The sequence below is a fragment of the Pezoporus occidentalis genome, unplaced genomic scaffold (genome assembly GCF_034315485.1).
Source record: "Pezoporus occidentalis ecotype Australia unplaced genomic scaffold, CSIRO_AGI_Poc_V1 ctg34, whole genome shotgun sequence".
Classification (NCBI taxonomy): Eukaryota; Metazoa; Chordata; class Aves; order Psittaciformes; family Psittacidae; genus Pezoporus; species Pezoporus occidentalis.
The window spans coordinates 433,355-456,926 of NW_026915376.1; the positions used below are offsets into that span (position 1 = coordinate 433,355).

General features: G+C 37.3%; 1 protein-coding gene across 6 annotated transcripts in view; it reads right to left on the reverse strand.

The window, feature by feature from the left end:
- Nucleotides 1-23,572, reverse strand: part of SMYD3 (SET and MYND domain containing 3) — a 402,483-nt gene that overhangs the window by 44,149 nt on the left and 334,762 nt on the right. For all 6 annotated transcript variants that reach the window (XM_062629465.1, XM_062629464.1, XM_062629467.1 and 3 more), the window contains 2 exons: nucleotides 8,219-8,306; nucleotides 4,977-5,151 (listed from right to left, as the gene is read on the reverse strand). In XM_062629465.1, the coding sequence (XP_062485449.1) occupies nucleotides 4,977-5,151; nucleotides 8,219-8,306 (263 nt within the window). The remainder of the gene's footprint in view (nucleotides 1-4,976; nucleotides 5,152-8,218; nucleotides 8,307-23,572) is intronic.

Genomic DNA, 23,572 nt, shown 5'->3' on the forward strand with positions numbered 1-23,572 from the left:
ATAACTAAGTAAACACAAGCAGTGAAGAATGCTATGCTATCAACAACCTGGGAGAAAAATGGAGAGACGATCTTGGTGCTACCCACTGTTTATACCTGCTTTAGCAGTTTGTCACTATCAAGCTCTCATCCTTCAGTTGATTTACTTATGTGTAAGATGCACCAAGGCTGCTTGGAACCTCCCTGAAGTTCCAGTGAGCTGTGATGTCCCCAGCCTTGCACTTTCGTATAGACACAACCTACTCTTTTAGCAAATGTACCTATTCCTTTCCTTTCGCAGACTTCTGGTGTTTACTTGGCACTACTATCTTACCACCTCTAGATAACGCATCGGTATAACCATTTATGAACCAAAAAACAATTCCCAAATTTTAATTCACACCTCTTTGTTCAGACAATGGAAAGGATAACCCAGCTATTCAGATGTTCCCGTAAACTGTATTTTTTAAAATCTCTTACAGCTCTGTAGTAAGATGATTTTTTTTCTCTTTTCTTTCCACATATTTTGCTCTAAACATTAGAGGTAAATGGCCGTGGCCATTTCCTAAAACCCCAGAAAAGTGAGCAAGGTAGACTATTCTTTCGGTTCTGTGTTTCATTCTTCCTTTGAATTGCTTTCTCCACCTTCACATTTTTCTCTCCCTCTCAGGTGATCCCAGAGGTAAGATTTATGTTTACTACTGATGTTTTTATGATTAAGACATTGAACTTTGGCCACTGAATTACTACTATCTGTAGGTTCAGAAATGTGCCAGCCTCGCAGAAGTCCCCAAGGGGACCTCCAGCAACCAGGGTGCCGATGGGAGCTAAACCGAGACTTTAACCCTTAAGCACTAGCATCCCCCAGTGGTCCTATTTATCACTGCAGCTCACTTTTTTATTTTCTTTAAGTTTTCTATGTACTCAGACTTTCAACCTAAAAGTAAATTCAATTCAAGTGCCTCACAACTACCCAGTACTCAGGAATCTTCTGAATTCAGCAGAGAACTATATATATATATATAATGATAGGTAAAGGTGAGGAATTTTAATTTATTGTCAGTCATTGTATAGATCATGTACGTATTTCAAAACACCTGTAAGAGCAGAATTTTCTTGTAAAACACATTTGAAAAGGGGGAAAATATGACCAAAAGAAAATCAGACCCTTTATTGGATCACTTTTTTGAAGAAGGAAAAACAGGTTCAGAGTCTTTTCCAAGAAAATTAGGTTCTACAGCTGTTTCTGACCTTTTTAACAAGATCATGACTTATTGAAAAGATGCTATAGCAAGTATGATTTTTCTTAATCTGCCTTTTGATTGAACTTCACATACTTAGAAACTAGAGTCCATCATATCTACTGAATTAGAATTCTAAATCAAAAAATCCTGGCTGACATTTCATTCACACACTGAAAATTCAGCCATGTTCTCACAAAATACTCAACAGGAAGCACAACCCGGCCACTGTTCTTCAACCCAGCCCTTTGCAAAACAATCTGAAATTGTGTTGACTGGGACTGTTTTCCCTGTTCTCTAGAAGACCTTTGTCACTGGGGAAAGGTGAAGTAATAGGATATTGCAAACCTTCAATGGAAGGGATAAAGAATAGGAGTAAGAAGAGCAGACAAATGATGCATGTCTAACACAAATATGGAATGCTTACACCTACCCAGCTCCCTCCCACTCCAGAAGCAGAACAGCCACATCAGCAAAGCCCTGTTTCAGTGCTGACTTAGCAGAAGGAGAACAGAAGGATGTGCAAGTCTGCCAGGGGAAGAGACAGAACATCACTTCTGCACAACACTTCTGTACGTAATGAAAAGAAGGAATTTCCTTTCGTTAATGTTGGAGCCCTGCAGTAACTCCTACTGCTGCAGTATTGGAGATGAAGGGCTGTTAATTAAAACAGCCCATCTGAAAATCAGTGGGACTTATACATTAGCTGTAATTCCAGCAGGAGATTATGAGCAGTGCAGAACAGAAACAAACGTGTTTGTCCTCTTTATATCAGAATCTCACCAGACTTGATGTGACAGGCAGCCAGAGAGGTGACACAGCTTTACCCAGCCCCTTCTGCTTCCTAAATCCAGAAGGCTCAGTTGCAAAGCTGAGGACACCTAGTAGCGTTCTATAACATACTTCCATGCTTTGCCTTCAATGTAAGCACCAACACTTGAGACAGGAAAAAAAAAGCACCCAAAAACCGACCCCAATCCCCAGAATATATGTGCCTTCTCTGCAATTTAAGGGCTAAATCCTAGGGTTCTTCCTCAGAGGTAACCTAACAGAAGCCTGCGTTACTCGGTATCCGTGAATCCAGTCCTTCAAAAGCAACAGCCCAGACTGTGAATACGCTGAGACTAGGCAAACCCATGTAACACCTCTTGCTCTGTTATCCTACAGTAAAGGTTCATGTAGAACCTTCCTCAGGCTTTGAGAGGAAGTTTATTTTTGCAAGCTGCTGTGTGCTGACTATGATGTGGAGCAGCTTTCACTTAGGCAACTGTCTTAACTTTTGTTAAGGATCTTGGACAGACAAACTTACTGTGGCACTTACAAGAAAAGCTGCGTAGATGCAATTTGGCTTAGGCTATTCAGTGAAAGTGCATGTTGTAGGTTTCAACAAATAATGGACAGTTACGGTTTCGCACAATAGGAGAAGACAGCTTTTCATTTTGACAGCCACCATCTATCCCTTCCTTTTGGAAGTTCTAAAAATATTTGAGAGGTCCTAAACTATGTTCCTCATAGCTTACCATCACTACCTAAAACATAGAGGTTGGTATTCAGTATGACAAGTCGGTTTTATGTAGTTTAACCATCTGTCTCTGTCAGTTACATGAAGTAGACAATTCTGAAAAAGTCAGCAACCATCAGAATGAAAACATACATTATGATACAATGTGTCACACAGCACTGAAAATTAATCCTGCTGCTAAAGAAATGGAAAATGCATAATAAACACATTACCTGAAATTAAAGTTATTTTTGACCAAATCTCCAGAGCCTTTAAAGTTGTAACAAATACGGACTGCTAGAATTCTCAGGTGATTCCCTGTGGAGAGCTGTATGAATACTTTTTCCAGAGCTCAGGAAAGGAAAATAGATAGCTATAATGAAACTGCAGGAGCAGCCAAGCAGCAGATTGATTCAACAGGAGAAATTCAGTGCATCCCAAAAGATTTCCTAGGATTTGCTCTCCTGCTGCTTAGGGCACAATCTGTCGTAACGAGAAACTGAGGATTTTATTTCAGGTGTGTCAAAGCTTGTAGTGATGACTTGAAGGTATAAAGAAAAAGTAACAATTGAAAACCTTTCTTAAATAATCCTTTTGGATTAACAGAGAACAAGGGCAAGCTCTTCCAGGTGCAAAAAAAAAGGTAAAATATCTCATGTAAATAGCATTCCTTAAGAGATACTAATTGAACGCACAGTTGAATCCTTTCCTTCATCTCCAGGCTCCTGCATTCAACTACAGTACACTTCAGTAAGCAAAACAGAGAAAGCTTTATTAAATTATCTGGTAAAATTGCACTTGGTCTCAATGTGATCTCTGCTTTCAGAAATGCCTGTAGAAAAATCCCAAGTTTTTGATTGTGAAGTACTGAGCTAAGTTATAAAATAATAATAATAAAAAAGAGGGTTTGTTTTTGTGGTGCTATTATTTTTTTTTTTATTTAATAAGGGTATGTTTAAACAGGCAGACTACTCTGTTCATCTGGAGTGTGCCACACTGTAGAAGGCTGGCAGGAAGCACCTACTGCTGCAGTAGTACATAAGCCCTGTTTGAAAGGTTAAGTGGAACATGCACGATGTGAATTTCACCCTGAAGAAATGTGAGAATCTGTAGTCACTCATGCCCTCCTCTTTGAGAATTGATAGTCATTATGAATAGTGAGCCTCCTTACAACTCTGATATATCACAGCCTATGCAGATTTCTCACTAATTACTTCATAGTGAAAGCTCTGAAATGCTGTTTTGTTTCTTAAGGAAAGCTCAGAGTTTATTCAGAAATGGGCATCAGAAACAGATGAAATTTCTTCAGGCGAAATTTTGAATGCTGATGCCATCCTGGTTTGATTAGGGAAGACATGTAAAATCTGAGATGTTCATATTCACAGTAGCGCTAGCATACTTCTCACTTCTCAATATCTCACTATGTACTGGAACATCAAATCATGTAGAACCACGGAGAAGAAATAGATGTTCTAAAAAATACCTTACCAAGAATGAACATTATTGCATGAATGACATTATATCTGGACATTCAGCACCGGTTTATATTTAATTACAAACAATGCAAATACAGAGCAGACAGTACCTACCCTTTCTCCACTAAATGACTAAAGCTTCATTACAACTCCAGGCTCCAAACAATTTCAGGACCTACCACATGAAGCAGGATCAACTAGAACATCCTTCCTTATTGATAAAAGACCATCAGACTCAGAAACTTTTCCAGCACATAGCATAGGAACAAGTACTGACCAGAAGAGAACAGCAAGTGCTTCCCCCGCTTCATGATCCAAAATATGGACCATGGGATTTTTCATTTCCAGTTAAAACTGCATTTTGCAACATTTTTTTTGAAATTCTTATTCTTTCTGTAAACTCTGTGTCTAGAGTATACAGAGATATGCATTATTATAGCCAGCTACCTATCCCTCAAGCTCTGCATAAAACACTGATACCCTCATGGCAATGGACTCTGAACCAGAAATCATTTGATCAGGGATGGGGCAGGATCTGAACACATGCAACAGTGAGGAGCTAATAGCCAGTTATTATTATAGCTCCTATTATCATTTTACTGCTCTCAGCCTGACTGCGGAAGCAGAATGGGAGTTCTGCCTCATTCATTAGCCTGGAAAGCAAGACAAGTTGTACAGAAAGAAATAAAACCAGTAAGAAGCACCTAGACAAAACACAATCTTTGCTTTTAATGAGAGACCCTCCTCTGCCCCATCTTTGGAAACCCATTACACTTCTTACCTGTATGGTCCCAGAGTCCTGCTGCCGTAAGACAAAGCTTCTTCCCAGGATTCAAGGTTAATACAAGCATCCATGGCACAATCAAGCATTTTCAGCTGATAGATATTTGTGTCTGGAAGACGACCTGTATTGCTGCTCAAGAGCTTCTGGAATCTTGCCAGAATCTGTTCCCACTCTGTAATTAGCCATAGTTAAAGAAATATCTTTAATCAAACAAAAATACAAGTTCTAAATGTTGTTAGCAAGGAGTAAGAGCTACAGGGCATTAAGATAAATTTTCTTTGTCTTTGAAACAGTTGTAAAAATGACTGGCTTTCTGTTTGAGGTTTTTTTTTCCACATACAGCTGCACGTTTCATGCATGAAAAAGAAAATAACTGCAGTTCTGAAGTCTGACTACAAGTCATGATTAAGGATCTTGATCATAAAGAAACTTTTACTTCCAGTGCTACAAGAGGACTTTGTGTGCTTCGAAGAGACAAAAAAATAAGCTGGGTCTTACATTCACTTTAGTTGGATATTCCTTACCACAAATCACTCATTTTCATTGCATTCTACACTGCTTTGACTTCTCTGCAGACCAGATTCTTCTCTCTGACCACACCTGAGCTGAATACCAATACTCCCAGATTTTAAATAAGCACTGTTACCTGAGACTTTATGGGAGTCCCAGAATGCAAGCTCTCTAAACACCAAAAAGATACCATATACACCAATCAGTAAGACCAAATCAAAAAAACACCACATCCCCCCACCCCTCTGACATAATAGCAAGAGAAGGAACATTGTTTGTATCACAGTCTTTTCTATACAATCAGCCCAGGGAAGTTCAGCAGTTATCTTCACAACATCACTGAAAATACTATTCACCCCCAGTCCTGCAATGGATTTAAATGTACAATGATAACGTTCTGATGAAGTAATTAGTCCTTCCTGAACATGGGAATATTTACATACCTAAATTTAAGAATGTGACCACTGTGTGGCTGGGCCAGGATTTATAGCATGGCTGTTACAAGGCTAAACTAATTATTTGCGAATTGCTCTCATGCCCTTGGATTGAAAGAACCATATAAGGGAAGGAATGTGTTATTAGAAAATTGCACCTTAACCTTTATATCTCTGGCAAACATCCATGTATTCTTTACAACTGATTAAGGACAGACAAACAGAAGAATGAGGGATATTATTTCAACTTCATACAATTTTTGTAGAAAGTACAAAGCACTGACATTCTTGAAAGATTACCATTTTAGCTGATGCACTGTATTAGTCTGCTTGATTTTATTTCTCATTAGACTGCTTTGCTCACTCACTAGCTTTTATCGGCTGTTGGGCTATATTGCAGAACCTATTGGGATCAAATTTTCAGGTACCTAAGTTGCAAACTAGAAAACCCACTATCATCTGCAACAGGACGAAAGAGAAGGTGTCTGCCCTGTATCTAGAGAAGCAGCCCTCAACCAGCTATGCTGCTGTTGTGTGGCCTGAGATGCAGAGAAATACCCTTGCATTGGGTTTTAGCACGTCAATTTCTACGCTTAAACTGGAATTTAGGTCTGAGACAGTTTATTCACACATATAGTTTCAAGTTCTCTAACTGCAGATTTAGAATTAAAACACTCTAACATGCTATTGGTAGCTCAGATTTTGGAAGTCACTAACTTTCTCAACTGTAAGAAACTTTGGTTTAATTTGTAAAAAAAATTATCTTTGCAGAAACTGAACATGCCTCAAACAGCAAGGAAAGTTCTCTATCTATTTTTGGCAAGTGGAAAAACATCAAGCTCCCTTTTCAGGTAGTGCTCACTACTGCATGCCAATTAGTATTTTGGTGCAATTGAAGGATGACACATTTCAAACAACCCATGTCTGAAAAAAGAAGCTGAACAGACAACAAGGACATATTTGTCAACCATTTCTGATTCATTTTACTACAATGTTTTTGATTAAAATGTTACATTAGTAATCTTAATTAAAGACACTAGCAAAATTCAGTAGCTGCAATTTTTCCTGCAATTAAATATAGGAACGTTATATAGCACCAGTATTCTCACTCCATACTTTCAATATAACAATGATTGCAACTGCATGTGGCATATCTATAATTTAACTCTCAGGTTAAAACATGGCCTCTAAAGTATAGCTGAATACCTGAAGATCTACTTCAGTACTGTCTGTCTCAATCCAGTGACTACAGAGGAACTTAAGACATACTAGAATATATGTAAATTAAAGTTAGATTAGACGAGTATTTCCCCTTTGCTAACAAACAAATGTCTCTGGATTGGAAAGAAAAAAACCTCAGTTGTTGTGCTTTTTTTAATAATTATTATTTTTTACTGTTTTTATTTTTCTTACAATAAAAATTGTGACCACTTGTCCAGCCTGGAATATCACCACGCAAACTTGTTTTTTATGCTGCTGAAAGGGAGTACTGGAAGATTTAATTCTCTCCAGCTCCAGAGAAAGACCATGTTTCTGAAAATGGTAAGGAATTATTATATTGCTACAATAGGACAAATTCACAGTCAGTGAAATTTCAATGAATAGCCTAATATGAGAGAGGACCAATATACTCACAGTCTTGTAGTAAAAATCACCTCTCTCCTGTTCATCTTTTTTTGGCTGTTTCTGTTCACTAATTTTTTAAATTGGATTTAATATCTACATGATGGCCATTAGGCTCCAGTTCTGTTTATTAGTGCAAGATCATCTCATTCAATTTGCTTAATTATAAATTATTATTATATGTTATTATTATGAATTATTATAACGATGCTGTAATATTTGCAATGAACCTGACTGTGATTATATTCTTGTTATTTTCATTGCTGTGCAAAGAATGAGAACCTGGAAATGTTCACAATGGGAGTAATGAGACAAAGAATTTAACAACATTTCAGATTAAGATTTATTTCATTCAGAAGTGGATTTTATATAAAGTGATGTCTGTGATGGCAGAAGTCTAAATCTGAGCCAAAATATCCCTCCTTATCCTAGATACCTACTATTCCTGCTATGAAGCAATTCCAGTCCTAGTAATCAGAAAATCTATTATTATTAATATAATTATAAATATTACACATTTGAAACCTTAAATGAATTAAAAATAATTTTAAAATAACGTAAAAATATAAACCTTTAGGAAATAAATTTCAAGAGATGAACTGCATACTAAGGGACTCTCCAGACTGTTTTCAGAACTGAATGGCAGACTGTAGCCTGTCACTGAAAGGATACCTTCTTTTGATTTTGGATATCTCACTTTATTTACAGCATCTTTGACTTCTTTCCATGCATGTTCTTCACCGGCCAATTTCTCAGCATCCTGGTTAATCGAAACAAAAGCATTTGATGAGAAAAACAGTTAACTAAGAATACGCAGTAATGATAAAAAACAGGGTAAAACGGTTGACTGACAAAAGCTACTTGTGGGGATAGCGTCGCTGTTTTTTTTGCAAATACACAAACACACAAAAAAAACACCTAAAAAAAATTCACCTGGCATTCATACTTACGCAGTGTTTGTATGTAAATGAGATGATATCAAGAAAAATTAATACAAACTTGGAAACATTGACTATACTAACCAGATATTAGGTTTGCAATAAGAATTACGATGAACCAGAAAAAGGTAATAATAGTATGTGATTTTTGCCATCAAAATATAATTAGGAGATCAAATTTTCTCAAAGACCTACTAGCTGGTACTTCACAAATCCTCAGCCACACCATAGAAAGGGTTTAGCAAATTATTTTGATTAACCGTGTGCTGAGTACAGAGACATTACAGTGTGGGGCTGCCTTCATCCATTACAGTTATAAGCATAAGCTTACAGGAGAAGTATACTACTCAAAAAATAAATAATAAAAAAAAAAGCTGAATTTCAGCTTTGTTTTATAACTTATTGCTGTTTCTTTCCTATTCCATCAGATTCTATAAACAGCTATATTTTCCCATTGCTTTGTCATAAAAAAGGCAAAAATTATTAATGGCTACAACAGTAAGAGGAAGTTTCCCTTTTCAATTCTCTAGCAGTGACTAACTACACCTTAGTCAACCACTTGGAACAAATTTCTTGAAGCATCTGTAGACATGGTTAAGTATCTCGAGGGTTTTCCAAAAGTATCTTAGATATTAATTTTCCACCACTATAAGCCCTTAAATATCTTTAAAAATCGTCCTATGGATCTGCATTGAACAGTGCAGTTCATTATCTCTCCTTATAAAAGGCCCTCCTACTCACAAAAGAGTTTTGTAAAGGCAAATTCTTGCAGGAATATTTTAAACAGAGTTCTAAAAATTTAGCCTTTAGCAGGGGTGGAAGCCTGGAGATGAACAGAAGGGGTGTGAAAACCTAACCAAGCACTTCATAATTAATAGATGCTCACTGGGCATCACAGAAGTACCTCTATTAAAAAGCCTGTAATCTGTATCTGTCTAGAACTGCATAGTTTTCTTATTCTACTCCTCCTTGTTTACCATAAATTCAGAACAGAAAATATTTACAGTGAGAATCAGCGCTCACTTTCACATTTAATTTGCAGTTTTGTCTTTCCATCTGCTCCATGAAAGCAGACCTCTGCGTATTCCTGGAATGATTAAATAAAGACTAAATCAAGATTGGTCTCAGCAGCCCCACCATTCTACAAGGGCCTTACAAGGGGGGCAGCCTGACTCCACTGCATTTTTCTCATGTTCTTCCCCTACAGTCAGTTCTCTGATCAAAAAGATTACTTGGAAATAATTTTGTACATAGCTGAATTTGCTGCCAGAAGGCATGAGGTAAACGTTAGGGCAAACAAGCTCATACCGTAGAAATTTTATCAGCACAGTTAATGTATATACCCAGCCCTCTTACAGCTTTGTGATAGACTTACAATGAATCTTAGCTTCAATGTAACCACTACCAGGTTTTAGGGGACTACATCAACCTCTGAACTCAACTGCCGACCTGTAAAAATCTGTCTCTAAAACATCTTTGTAGATCAAGCACTACTCACTGATTGATCTAAAAAATAAGTCTGACCTGTAAGACACTAATAATGATGTCCATAAAACTTCAGGTTTAATGAGCTACTGAAAAAGAAAAATTCTTTTAAGCTATCTTTTCCCACTGGCCCAAGTATAACGCTCCATTTTTCTGTAACACACTGTAAGCCTTACAACTAAAACCTCAGAAACATGGGAACTAGGACAGATTTATAAATGAAAGAAAAAAAAACCCCACAACTATACACCAAGTTACAGAGCAATGACTTAGGTCAATGCATCATTAGGGCTCACTCTGAGCACAGTGGGACTGATGGATGAATCAGGTTAAAGTGTTCATTGACATGGGATTAACCTTTCTTGTGCCGTTTTTTCAGTTGCTTTCCATTGTTTTCTAGCATTTCATTAAGAACACAAAGTGCAAGGTTGGGGTCTCCTCTAATCTTTACACTAGTGCATAGGGTTAAGTCAACACTGGATTCATACCCAGGTAGAGAATGGGGAGTGTCTGTTGGACCAACAACCTCCCAGCCCTCTCTGGATTCATGGTCTTTATCCCTTTAATAAGATACTTTAGGATGGATGGAGCTGGGCAGTATGCCCAGCTCTGGAAAGGATTTAGTCACAGGTTTCAATGAGATGTTTTCTGTGTTCTCAAGATGTGGCATTTAGGGGATTGGCTGACGTAAGAACAAGCAAAGACCTGGCTAGCTGGGCCTTTTAGACTTCTACTGTTCATCAGATTTTCATACACCAAAGAAATCCTGTTCTTTCCTAACCATTCTAGTTCAAGGCATGCAGGCTGCTTCCAAACCAGGAGGACTTGTCACAGAGAACTTCTGCCTTCCAGCCTAATAAGCTTTTTCCATGAAAGTTCTTCCTCTCTCTTGGACAATGCCTTGAAAGTCATGGCTATGTGATATAACTAAGTCAGCTTAGAATACAAAGATGCCTTGGAGTTGGAATTATGGAAATAATTGAAGTGATTAATACTTGTGCCAAACTGTTTAATTCAGTCTAATAGCATAGCAGTAACAGCTATGGGAGATTTAGCTTTCCACAGAGCAACCTCCATTCAAAGCAGCTCTTTCCAGAGCATGTTCCCAGTCAAACCTACAGGTGTGCAGAGCTGCCAAAAATAAAGGAAAACAGTTTTTTTCATCTGTAGAGAGGGAAAACCCTAGCTGAAGAAAAGAAAGAGGCTTTTTAAAAATAAGGAATAGTAACTTGTGCCTAATAAATAATTATTTCTAACATTGACACTAAATATAAAGTTTGTTTAGAACAACAAAACATTTCTATCGTGGTGTAAAAAAGAATAATTAGACTAGACAATCTAGTCACAAAAACGTATGACAACCTTGTGATGGCTGAAACTGGCATGCTTTACAATTCAGCTTTCACACATAGAGGCATGCTGGAGAAAACTGACAGCAGAAGTGTCGAAGGCTCATGGGGAAAGCAGAAAAGACAGCTGCAACACACAGTTTTCCATAGCAAGAACACAACCTTGAAATACTTTTAATAACACAGGTAAAATCCATTGGAGACAGAAGCATAACTGGATGTGATAGCTGAACCCACAGTCTAGAGCACAAGGATAAACAAAATGGATCCTGTGACTTATTTTGAGCAATTATTTCAGATGGAAATAGAATAGCTCCAACAAATAGCTCCAACACCTGATTTCCTCTTATTCCAAGCATGTGCAGGGGAAACATTCATCAAAATGTGAGTTAAGATGCAACAGCAACATTTCAATCCCACCTCTCCATTCTTCCAATACCATGGCAGATGCTGCTACAGTTTTCGTGATTAAAAATACCTGGGGATTTGTCATCTTAATACTGAAGCTTTCTGTAATTCTCCATAGACTACCTACCCCTGATTACTTAGACTTTTGCTTCTAATAACTCTCTTATCAGAGCAAGCACATGCCAATGTCAGTGTCATTGCCTTCTCTGCCCAAATGCACTACCACTGCCTCAGCATTGCTCATCTGAAACACACTGCACCTCACAAAATCTCCTGAACACTGAAAAGGTTGATTAAGGGCTAGTCCTCCTTTCATACTTAGGCTACAGAATAGAAATAGGACATGGATTTTCTGTCCTCTCTACAAAGTTAATCTTTCTCCTTCTCACACATGGAGGTAGAAAAACAAGCCAGGTATTTGCCAAGGAAGAGAGCTGTGAAGCACTCCCCACCTCCTTCCACAGAAGGGAGAAGTTGGGTCAGGAAATTCTGATCAATAAGAAACTCCTACACTCCTTTTTCTCCTTTCCAGCCTTCCTCCTACAAGAAAGTCAAAAAGAAACTTCATTATGTGACTATTACCAGTGTTACGGTATCCAGTCAGTCCCACATAGGCAGAAAGGAGAAAAGCCTTGTAGGGAGTATTGGAGAGAGTAAAAAACAAGGGAACATTTTCCAGCATTTATTAGCTTCACTTCTAAATACATAAATAGAATACAAAAGTGTAATGTAAACACGAGCAACTGTCAGTTTTACAATGGTAAAAGCCTATAAATCATAGTTTAAACAGAAATTAGGGGTTTAATATGAAATATTATTGGGCATGGTATTTTTGCAAGACAGAAAAACCATGCTAAAGAATCATATTAGTTCCTTCTGAACTCAAAATGTATGACTATATAATGATAATCCTGTAAGACAGCAGCATATAATTCTGTTCATGTTCTCTTTTTGTGGAAGCTTTAAAAATATCTTTACAAAGGAAGTTTTCTGGACTGTAATATTTTAATACTTTAAAAGCTGCGGATACCTCAAATAGCTGAACATTTCATATACATTGCTCACCATGGCTTAAGATTTGCTTAATTTGTCTAATTTAAGTGGCAACAACAGATGTGCATCTGACAGAACAATTCTACCAACTTGATGGGTTCAGATCAAAAGAGGTTTTCTTAGGTTTTGTTTGAAGAAGGTGTCAGAAGAGCTCAGACATTTAAATTAGGGCATGACCATTTAAAACAGATCTGTAATGCATTATGCTCTGAAAGCATAAATAATGTTTTATTTCCGATTCTATTTAAAAGTGCAGCAACTACTGAATGCATGTTTCCAGTAAACTCAGTAACTCAGCGTTTTAAACTTTGCAGCAAAAGGGAAGCATTAAATGTGTAGAACATATTGTGTATCTTCTGAAGCTTCACTTTCAGCAAGATTAAGAAAATGTTAAGAAAATGTGATATGGAAATGGTTATATACTGTGGCTAAACTAAACTTGTGACTCAAGTGCTTCAGAACAACCAGGGTATGAGGGCCTGCAGGGCAATCACAGGTGCATGCAGCTACAGGCACAGCAAGAGAAAGCACACTTGAGCAGTGTCCTGAAATATCTGAGGTCACCTCTTATAAAATATTTTCAGTCTTTCTCATTTCTATAGATAGCTTGGTGCTCAACTTTGAAGTCACAGCTTTGTGATGGGACAGCAGTTTGTGGTAGAGGACTGCCTATCTTGAAGAAAAACATATACTCACTGGGAAGCACAGATTATTGTGATGCATTTTTGTATACTGGATGTATTTGTATACATATTTGTATACTGGATGAAGTTTAAAATCAGAATCAAAGACCCACCATCTCTTATCATGAGGATCGTGGTTTACTAAAGCCTGCAGATTCAGCTGAGGATTTCGCTCTCGTGAGTGCACTTTGTTAAGAATTACAAGTATGTGAAATCATCAGTGAAGAGCTCTGTCATGATTCAAAATTTACATGTAACTTCTGAAGTTTCAAAAACTCACATTCTCTGCCCCATGAAAAACAATGCCAGCTCTATAAGTGCCAGTTCAATTATCCTTTCCAACCCACATAAGGCTGTCCTCAACAGCAGCTGACCTGTCACAGGAGAAGGCCTTGTGTTTTCTCTCATATGGCCCTGAATAGGGTGTATAGGACACATGGCAATTCCAAAACTATTCTGTCTGTGAATAAAACCAATGTCATGTTCCTTGTGAGGCTATTAGGAGTGGGTGAACTTATTTACTTTTTATTTTTTTTAATTCTGGAAGTAAAATTAGACACATTGCAGTTGGATTCCATATTGCAGCTGTGCGGTAAATTGCTCAGCATTAGGCAAGGCTGCATTACCTCACATAATTGATATCAGCTCTTCATGGGTTACTGACACTGGTGTCTGGAAGTGCAAAAGAACTACAGAGGCTAGTCATATTTTAAATTGTATAGGTATTGGAAGAATTAAGTTGTTCACACCTTTCATGTTTAAGTGCTCTGCTTAGGCATTCTAATAAAGATGAAGGTTTCTGCACACCCTGCGTACAATTAGTGCAAAAACCCCAAGCACCTTAACACGGTAGTATGAATAATCTTCCCTTAGCATTACCCAACTTGCTTACATTACAATATTAACTTGGAAATTTTAAAAAGAGGCATCAAAAACAACTGTGGGAAATTTATTAAAATGAGATGCTCTTAATAAAGATAAACTTAAGATCAGCAAGTCCATTTTAAGAAGTCAGTTTAACAAAATTATATGGGACTAAGATATGTTTATCCCCAAAATATCTTAGATATAATTAAGTCTAAAAGTATAAGGTAACAGGGGAGCAAACAGACCAAAAGTTCTCAGCCTATCCAGTTGCAAGTCCAGTATCTGTTAGGCTGACAATTCTGCACACCAAAAGCAGCAATTGCATTTCTGTCAGGCTCATACTCTACTCTCATTCACTTCAGCTATTAATTTCTCTGATTTTTTTTTTTTTAGGTACACATATTTTTAAACATTTTTTTCAAAGACCACTGCTTCTGTATATTGTATGCTAAAGAAGCAGTCTCATAAATATTTTACAGTGAAATAAACTGACATCCCACTTCCTACTGACTCCCCTGCTTATAGATTCAAGGGTCACATTAGCCTTCTTTGCCAGATGTTTTCCATTTCTTTTCAGACAGCCATGCTCAGATCCATCTAACCAAATGTAGACATTTGGGTTACTCTTCTATTTGACAGAGAAAAAGAAGCATTCTTAGGGTATAATTTGTATTATCCTAAAGCAGGCTTCTAAAATACATCAGATGAATAACAGTTGAAGTGTGTCCATGTTTCTCCATTTTATCCATAAAGGAAGTCTGGAGTAACTAGCTCAGATGCCGACATTTAGACTGTAGCTGTCTGTGATTTTTGTGAAACAAATCAAACCTGCAGATCCCATTTTCAGATGTGGAACATGTGTTCTACCCTTACAGTGATGGTGCATTTTATTTCAATAGGTCTAATTTATCAAGCAATTCCAGTTACTCTGCATTATTTACCTATCCTTGTAAATGTTTATTATTCTCTGAGTCTTTGTCATCCACAAATTTTACTGGCAATGATTTTGCAATTACTTCCAATTCATTCATGAAAATGCTGTGTACTGTAGAAACAGGTTATTTTGGACACACTCTGAAACTATTTGGTAAGCATTATACATACCACTTATGACTATGGTGATTGAATGTTTAAATGTGTTGCCAGAACAATCTTTAGAGTGCATATATATTTAGAGTGTATATATATGTATGAATTTCTGTAGTAAAAGACACCAAAAAAGCTCAAAGCTTTCATTAGTCTCGAACATCACAGCCCAATGTACTTTTTAAAGACCAATAATGCTCATAGATCAAGTGCTATTATTAAAGCTTTTCTGTTTTACTTGCACTCTTTGTGACAAAAAAAACAAGCAAATAACATTACATACAGTGTTTCCTTTCTCAAAAAGCAGCATACAAGGACGCTAGGCTACTTAGCAAGAAAGCAAGATAGTAGCTAAAGAGATCTGTCAAAATATAAACAATATACAGGGCTAAGCAGCTAAACTTCACCATACCATTTTCCCTGGACCTGGAGACTCTTCAGATGAAAGGCACTTGTACTTAACACACTATGAAGTTGTTTCAGTTAAGCGTTGGTCAATCAGGTTCCTGACCAAAACATCTCCCATATTGATTCTTAAACTATGTCCCCTAAATATTACTATTACCTTTGGTGAAAAGGAGTCATAATTACAAAAGGTCTATCCTAGCTCCTTTGATTGCCTTTTCTCCATACTGTTTTACAGGATACTTGTAAAATACAGCTCGGGCCCGTGGTGATGATCAGCACTTTGTAGACCCATAATCCCAATCAGTACTCCCACTGAAGACAACAGAAGTTGCTGTTTATTCCATGAGCAACAGGACTGAGTTTTGTGTCTGTGACAGTACTGCCTTTATAAATCCCCTAATTTCAGGAGTTTAGACCTGACTGCAAAATTCCCACCTAAACTATATAGGTTACAAGCTGAAATAAAAATTGATTGGACCATTGGAAGAGCAATAAGTGTCACTATTTATCAACTCAAAAAAGCCAGAGGATGAGAGGAAGACAGGAAAAGCAAAGGAAAGTACTTACAGCTTAGTATCAGAGAAATAGGGCCTTATGCCAGACCACCTGGAAGTTCTCGACACATTTGTAATTCCACTGTAGTTTCCAGCACCAGTCCAAAAACACCCTGTGGGTAATTCAGTTACCTGAGGAAGGATACTGTTCAGCCTAATCCTTATTAACCGTGAGGCTGGTATTTCAGACTGTCTTAGACATTACACATTTGCTAAAGCAATCTCTTGGTCTACATTACCAAACAGACAGCTATAAGGCAAATCTATTTTATTCCCGAATTTTGCAACCTGTTGAGACACAGAATGCCACTGAGGACATTTAGTGGCTCAAAAGAGATATGTAGGTCCAAAATCAAGGATATTTAGATATTCACAATGCATAATCCAATCCACATTCATCACTGCATTATGTACTTAAGTATAAATACATGCACATTTAAACTTAATATTTATACAAATGGCTAAAGACTTCACTAAGTAGAGATGTAGCTATTTGTGTGTCAAAGTTCAATTTACGTTTCAGTGATTCTAAGAATTTGTGCCCACTGAATTATTGGTTCTAATTTCAGATATATTGACATGAAGTTACACATTCAGTTTGAACACTAATATTAAAAGCAATTTATTATCTTAATGAACGATATACCACATGATAAAATGGTAGCTATAGAAATTACATTTTTAATGCATACTGCAATTTAAAAATATTTACTGCAGCATATGTTTTCTGAATGAATGGGTATAAAATACAGGGAATTCAGGGTTTAGAAAAGCACATATAACATGGTTAAGGTCATACACAGCTGATCAACCTACCCTATACCTTAAAATATTTGACAAATCTAAATAGTGAAAGTGGCAATTCCTAAACTGCTGGTGAAAATGGACTGCCCTAACTCACTAGCATGTTGATTGAATATTCAGTGTCAATGCTCAAATCCACACTTACAAGTCTGTAGGAATTTTAAACTCGTAAATAAAAAAAGGTTGAATTAATTTTGTACAACTGCAGCTCTTAAGAGAGCACATTATCTCTATTTTCCTCCTCTAGAATTTTGCCAACAAATTTGATCGTCTCCTAGATGAATATTAGTTTCATCTTTAAAAGATAGATAGAGAGTTTCAGTCATTCCGAGACCGTCTACTTTGGACAACTTTTATTGTCTATCCTCTAACTACCAGCAATTTAAACCAGTAGAGGTTCTTCCAGTCTTTAAGGGAAGCAGCTAGAAACACTTCATAAGGCAATTGAAACAAACAAACAAAACAAACTGGTTCCAGTACCTTTCTAGTACTCTATTACTCTGATTCAATAATTACAGGCATTTTAGTCATTGTCACAAAAAAATAGTAAAATGGCCACATCCCAGAGAATGAAAATGACATTCTCTATAATGTCATAATGTCACGGAAACTATTATAAGATGCCTGAATGTTTCTCAGGCCTTAATTTTGTGTTTGAATAACTGTCATGCAGCTGGTTCCTGTTGACTGCCACTGTTACAAGTTTCTATGTGCCTCCACCACAGCAACCAGTGGTGACCAGCCAAGTTGATTCAAAGAGAGAACCAGTAGCACAGATCACAAAACATGTACTTAAAGTTTGATATCTTGACTCACATGCAAGCCCAAGTTTATGGGACCTGCTGGAACAACATCATTTGATGATACATTATCAATACTGGATTTCCAATTTTTCAAAAAGGTTCATGGTACTACTGACATATTTCTCTGTCTCCTGATAAGTACTCTCCACTAATCACTTAAAAACACTCATCACTTAAAAACAGAAAAACTGTTCTCCTAAAATATTTTTCTCAGTCAGATGGATGAGTGTCACCTCTCAAAAAGCATACTATCTTATCCCCTCTTTTTTAAATTTCTTTGACGGTGAAGGTTTAAGGTAGGAAAGAAGAAGCTCACTTTGCACGGATCCCCACTTTCATTAACCAAATGCAGGGTACTAGGAACTGAACTTCACGATATCTTTCTCTCCTCAGCTAAGTGCCTATGAATTCAAACTACTGTATTATTAGGCAGTAACATCAAAAGCTTTCAAAGCTTTGAAAGATGACTTCTGAGCATGGGAATGATGCAAATTTCACACAAAGTTGTACACTAGAAATATTTTGAAAGTAAAAATCCAGTTGTCTAGATATTATCAAAGGAAATGAAGAAACTTTCATTTATATCCAGCACTTGTCAGCACTAAGACAAAGATTCATACCTTATGAGTTCTAAAGCAATATGATGCAGCAACATATTTTTCTGAATGATTGTGGTCAGCTAAATCTTGGGAGATATACTGTTTTATCACACTCCCCAATTCAAATCACCGCTTGCAGTGTAATCAACAGCTTTCATAGAATTTACTGAGCAACCCTGTGGAAAATAACAGGATATCCTGCAATGGGTCAATAAATCACACAGTGCTCTGCTGTAACTCACATGGCTGGAGTAAATTCAGCCTTTTCAAGCCTTCTGCCTTTTACACAACAAAAAGTTCCTATTCATGTCTAAAAATAAAGCTCACAAATGCAAAACTTACAACTACAGCTTTGGTTACCGCACTGTTGTGATATTAATTAAATTCATGGCAAGAAATTGATGTGCCATAATAGTGATTTTTAAATCCAAAGCATTCAGTCTGTAGTTTTACAGTCTCAAAAATTATTTACTTCCTTGCTATTCAGGTGAGCTAATTCTTGCTTTAATAGACCTCAGAGGATATTCGTTAAGGACTGGAATTGATATAGGCACTGAAGAGCCTTATTTTGTTTTTCTCAATCTACGGCGCTTCGTATGAATTCAGCCAAAGCCCCATATCTGTTTTATGGAAGGAGATATGAAACAAAGCTGTACATAACTTTCCAAAGATCACAAAATAAATAGCAGCAAAAGACAAGTACCACCACCATGTACTGCATGTGTAATACATTGCTCACTAAAAGGTACAATACCTTGAAAATTGCTCCCATGTGGTCAATGCACATATGCATGCATACTAGGCCGTGGCAGTTAAACCTCAGGTGTAAACGGTGGGGCCAGTTCTGCGCAAGCTGCGCCTCACCTAAAAAATCCACTGCAGGCTGGAAGGGCTCACTCTCACTTGTCTGTATGGACAGGCAAGGGTCAAAACGGTAGGTGACAAGGTGCATGGGAAGCTGCAGATCCAACCTTGCATGTGGGTGGACCAGCGCATGGGTAGCTCGAGTTAGCTCAGGAGTTGACAGTCGTGGTCGGACACTTGCTGAGTGCCTAAGCACCCTTTTTTCCAACCAGATTTGTATATCCCACATGCCCTTGGTCATCCTGCTTGTAGAAAGCATGGTTAAAGCCCTTCCCAAGTCTTCGCTCGTGAAGCCAAGCCATCAATCAATCAATCAATCAATATGCATACAATATTGCTTTCCCCATTAAGACTTGTTTTTACCTACTGTACATACATGGCCAATTCACCACAAAAAAGTAATCACAGTGAAATGGATCACAGAACACACTGCTCCTCCTGGCAAGTGGACAGGCTAAGATTTTTTAGTTTATAGAATTACCAATGGGGCAAATTACTAGATTAAAACCTGGACTACTAGATTAATTTATTTTTTTTTTCCAAGCTTCTTTTAACCCATTGTCGATCCACACACTGTAAAAAACATGATCTTACTTCAGGGCCCACTGTGCACAAGTCCACTTTACAAAACCACTCATTATTCCTCTTCTCTGGAATTATCAGGGAACTACAGCAACAGGTATAGCAATAAAACTAATCTTTTGTTTTACCATGCATTTGCACCTACTGCACATGTAGTACTTAATCCAGTGATTTCCAGGCATTGTATGGGCAATAACTGATCTCACAAAAAAATATACCATAAGAAAGGTGAGATTTATCAGCACAATTTTCAGCTAAGGAAAATAAAACAAAAAGAAGACAAACCACCTAACATTGTAAAGAAAGTATATAGTATACAATCAGGCTGGCATTAGAAACCAGAAATATGGAGTATGAAGACAGTATATTCAGAGTCTGAAGAGAAAGACATGGGATGCACTGATACGAAGAAGAGGCATCATAAGAACCACAACTGAAAAAAGATGTCTTTCCAGAACAAAAAAAAATTCCTCTAGACTAGTTTTGGTTGATATCTTCAAGAGAGAATGCATTTTGAAATGACAAAAGTTTTCACTGAAATTACTTGAAGATTGCAAAAAAAATTCAGTGAAGCAATAAAATCGTGTGTTATTTCAAGTTACGCACAAATTTCTGATAAAGAGTCCTTTTCCTTCTTGTTTTCTTCCTCCATATTGGTGTGACACAGAATCTTTGTAGACTTTACTGTTCCTATTATTTAAACCTGGCAGTATCAGAATCACAGCTACACTGTTCTGCAGGCTTTTAGACTGTACAGAGTAAGAAGAGTACTCATCTCAAAGAGTCTACTGGGAGAGAAAACAGTGAAATGGAGGTACCAAAACATACAGCACGACAGGAAAGGCTGAAGCTGTAATCAGCCCACATACTGTTGATGTCCTGGTTTGGGCCTTTAAAAGTAAACGGTAAAATTAATTCCTTGTCAGAAAAAGATTTAGTTTACATCCACAGAACTAATGAGAAAAGGTATTTCCACTCATTTTCATCTCCTTTTTCTTTAAAATTCATAGTCCATTAGTTAAAATATATACATGGGAAGAAAAAGATCCACACTCCTATTTCTATTTGATTTGGAGCAGGAATCTAGAAAAAAAAAAAATATGGTGAACTGTCTGTATCCTGGACTCAATGGAACTTCACCCATTGCCTGAAGCATTGACAGAACTGTGGGGTTCCCTTACCCCATAGGGAGTGGGCCAACACCTATAATAAAATATCATTCTTGCTCTGATCATTTTGTCCAAAGTAGAAGACCTTCAACAGGAGCAATTTTTAAGCCCAGTAAAGTGAATCCTACTCAATCCAGGAAACTCTGCAGTTTAAAGTTGTGATTATATTTTTTTTTTTTTTTCTGAGATGGGAACTGAATTGAAACCTATCAAATTTCAAGTAAATTACCAAATTCATGGGATTTAAAAAGACCAAACATCCTGCAGAGTAAAAGAAAGTGACTGATAAACAGATCAGGAAAAGGAACCCACATTCAAGATTCTTCCCTTAAGTACTACTGATATTAGAAACCACCTTCTTGGGCTGAAGCACACAAGGCCTTATACCAAACTCAGTGAAAGAGAATTCAGAGATCCAAGATCAGATAAAGCAACAACTGGCTTCAAGATATATTTAGGAAAAAACTGTGAACTAGTCTCCCCAAAATCACTGCAGGAAAAAGCATTTGAAAAACGATTTGTCTGATCTAGTCCTATGTTTTAAATTACTGCTGTTTCTCTCAGCATATTGTATCTTCTATTTGCTTATTTTGGATTGCTAACACAGAATAAGCCTTTTCTGCTTAGCATTCAGCAGAGACCAAATAGTGATATTTATAAGAATGACACCATCTGAAAAAAAAAGGAAATAACAGTAATAACTAGTTCTAACAACTGCCCAAAAGAAGCTAGATGTCCGGAAAGGGGCAACACTTCTAGCCACTACAGCCTGAAACAGTAATGACAGCAGGCTCCCTCCTCTTGGCAAAACAGTATTTCTGCTTAAAATATCTGCTAGAAGATTCACATTTCCTCTTAGATGGCTGGGTCTGAAAAGAATGAGATTCTGGTCCACTCAGATGAGCAGAAAGGTAGAATCCTATGAGGCTGCCACACCCCAACATTGCCTCCAAATATGAACCTGTTGGACTAAATTGACACGTTTCCCTGTCAAGGATCTCCTGAACAAGCAAGAAGTCTGCATAGAGTCTTGAACTCATGTCTGTTTATAAGACCAGCAATATCTTTCCTGTGACCTTTGACAACCCAAGAGAGCTTCAGCTAACTGCTGCCAAACCATGACCAAAGCACACTGAGGTGGTCCTGAAGCAACTGGGTGGCAAGTTGTCATGGAAAAATGACCACAGTCTGTTTGTCACTGCCTGTGGGACTTCCCTTTGATAGAAAAAAAAAGTACAATGTTGAAAGGTGGAAGAAACCTCTAAAGTCGTGTAACAAATACTAGGAAGCTGAAAAGATGATGCCTTTGTTAGTGAACAAGACAGCCCAGAAATTAGAAGTGGTTGCCTTGGGGATTAGTGTCATTTTTGGCACTACTAAAAAAGAAAAGCCCTCTGTCCTTGGAAATACATCCCAAGAGACTGAAATCCTCTGAAAGGGAACAGAAGAGTGTTAGATGACTGTTGGATTTCAGGAACCAATCCAGGATTTATGTCACTACCAAATATCTTGCCAGAAGGAAGGAACTGTTAATCAGCCTATGGGAATCTATTGAAAGAATCATCACTGTGTCCCAGTGGACTGCTAATTACTACCACTGGCTTTTGTAAGTACTGGTTATGTGAGCATTGGGCTAAAAGGGTAGGTCAGTGAAACATGACTGAGCTCTGGCTTGGCTTCCTTCTCTAGTTTGCTTCAAAGGCAGTAAAAAAGATGAGGAAGTAACAGATGATTTCTAAATAAATTATTGCAAACTCTATTTTGCTAGAAAACAGATTAAACCAGCATTTTGTTAGAACAATGTCCTGATCTATTTTTTTTAACACACCTTTAGAACCTTAGTACTTAGCAAGTGCCTTATAATCATGGCTAGAGATACAGATGCTCCTACTTTATTCTTTGCTTTGATCAAGTGGGTTATTTTCAATTAGCTGTATGAACAGATTGTTTTCAACAACAGTATTCAATCTTTGCTTACCAGACTTCATCTTTTGAATTAATTTGGAGATCTCATCTTTAAGATCAAGTGAGAACCTAAATGCCTGAAAATAAATCAACATTGGGGAAACTGGGACACAAACTTCTGGAATTAGACAATTCAGCAATTTACAAAGGCATTTCTTATCATATAAATTTGTATTTCCTGTGTCCTAAATATATGCTCCCCGAAGGAGGGTGATATTTTTGTAACAACATCAGTAGAGTGATCTTACATGAAGCACTTACATGCTAATTCAAAACAGTCAATAATAATAGTTTTCATATAAAAAGGCCTCTGTTATTTAAGCACATGTTCTTCAGCAGTACGGATATTCATATTTGGTGCCAGCAAAGGTGAAAATGTTGTGTGAATTCTATCCTTGGCCATATTCAA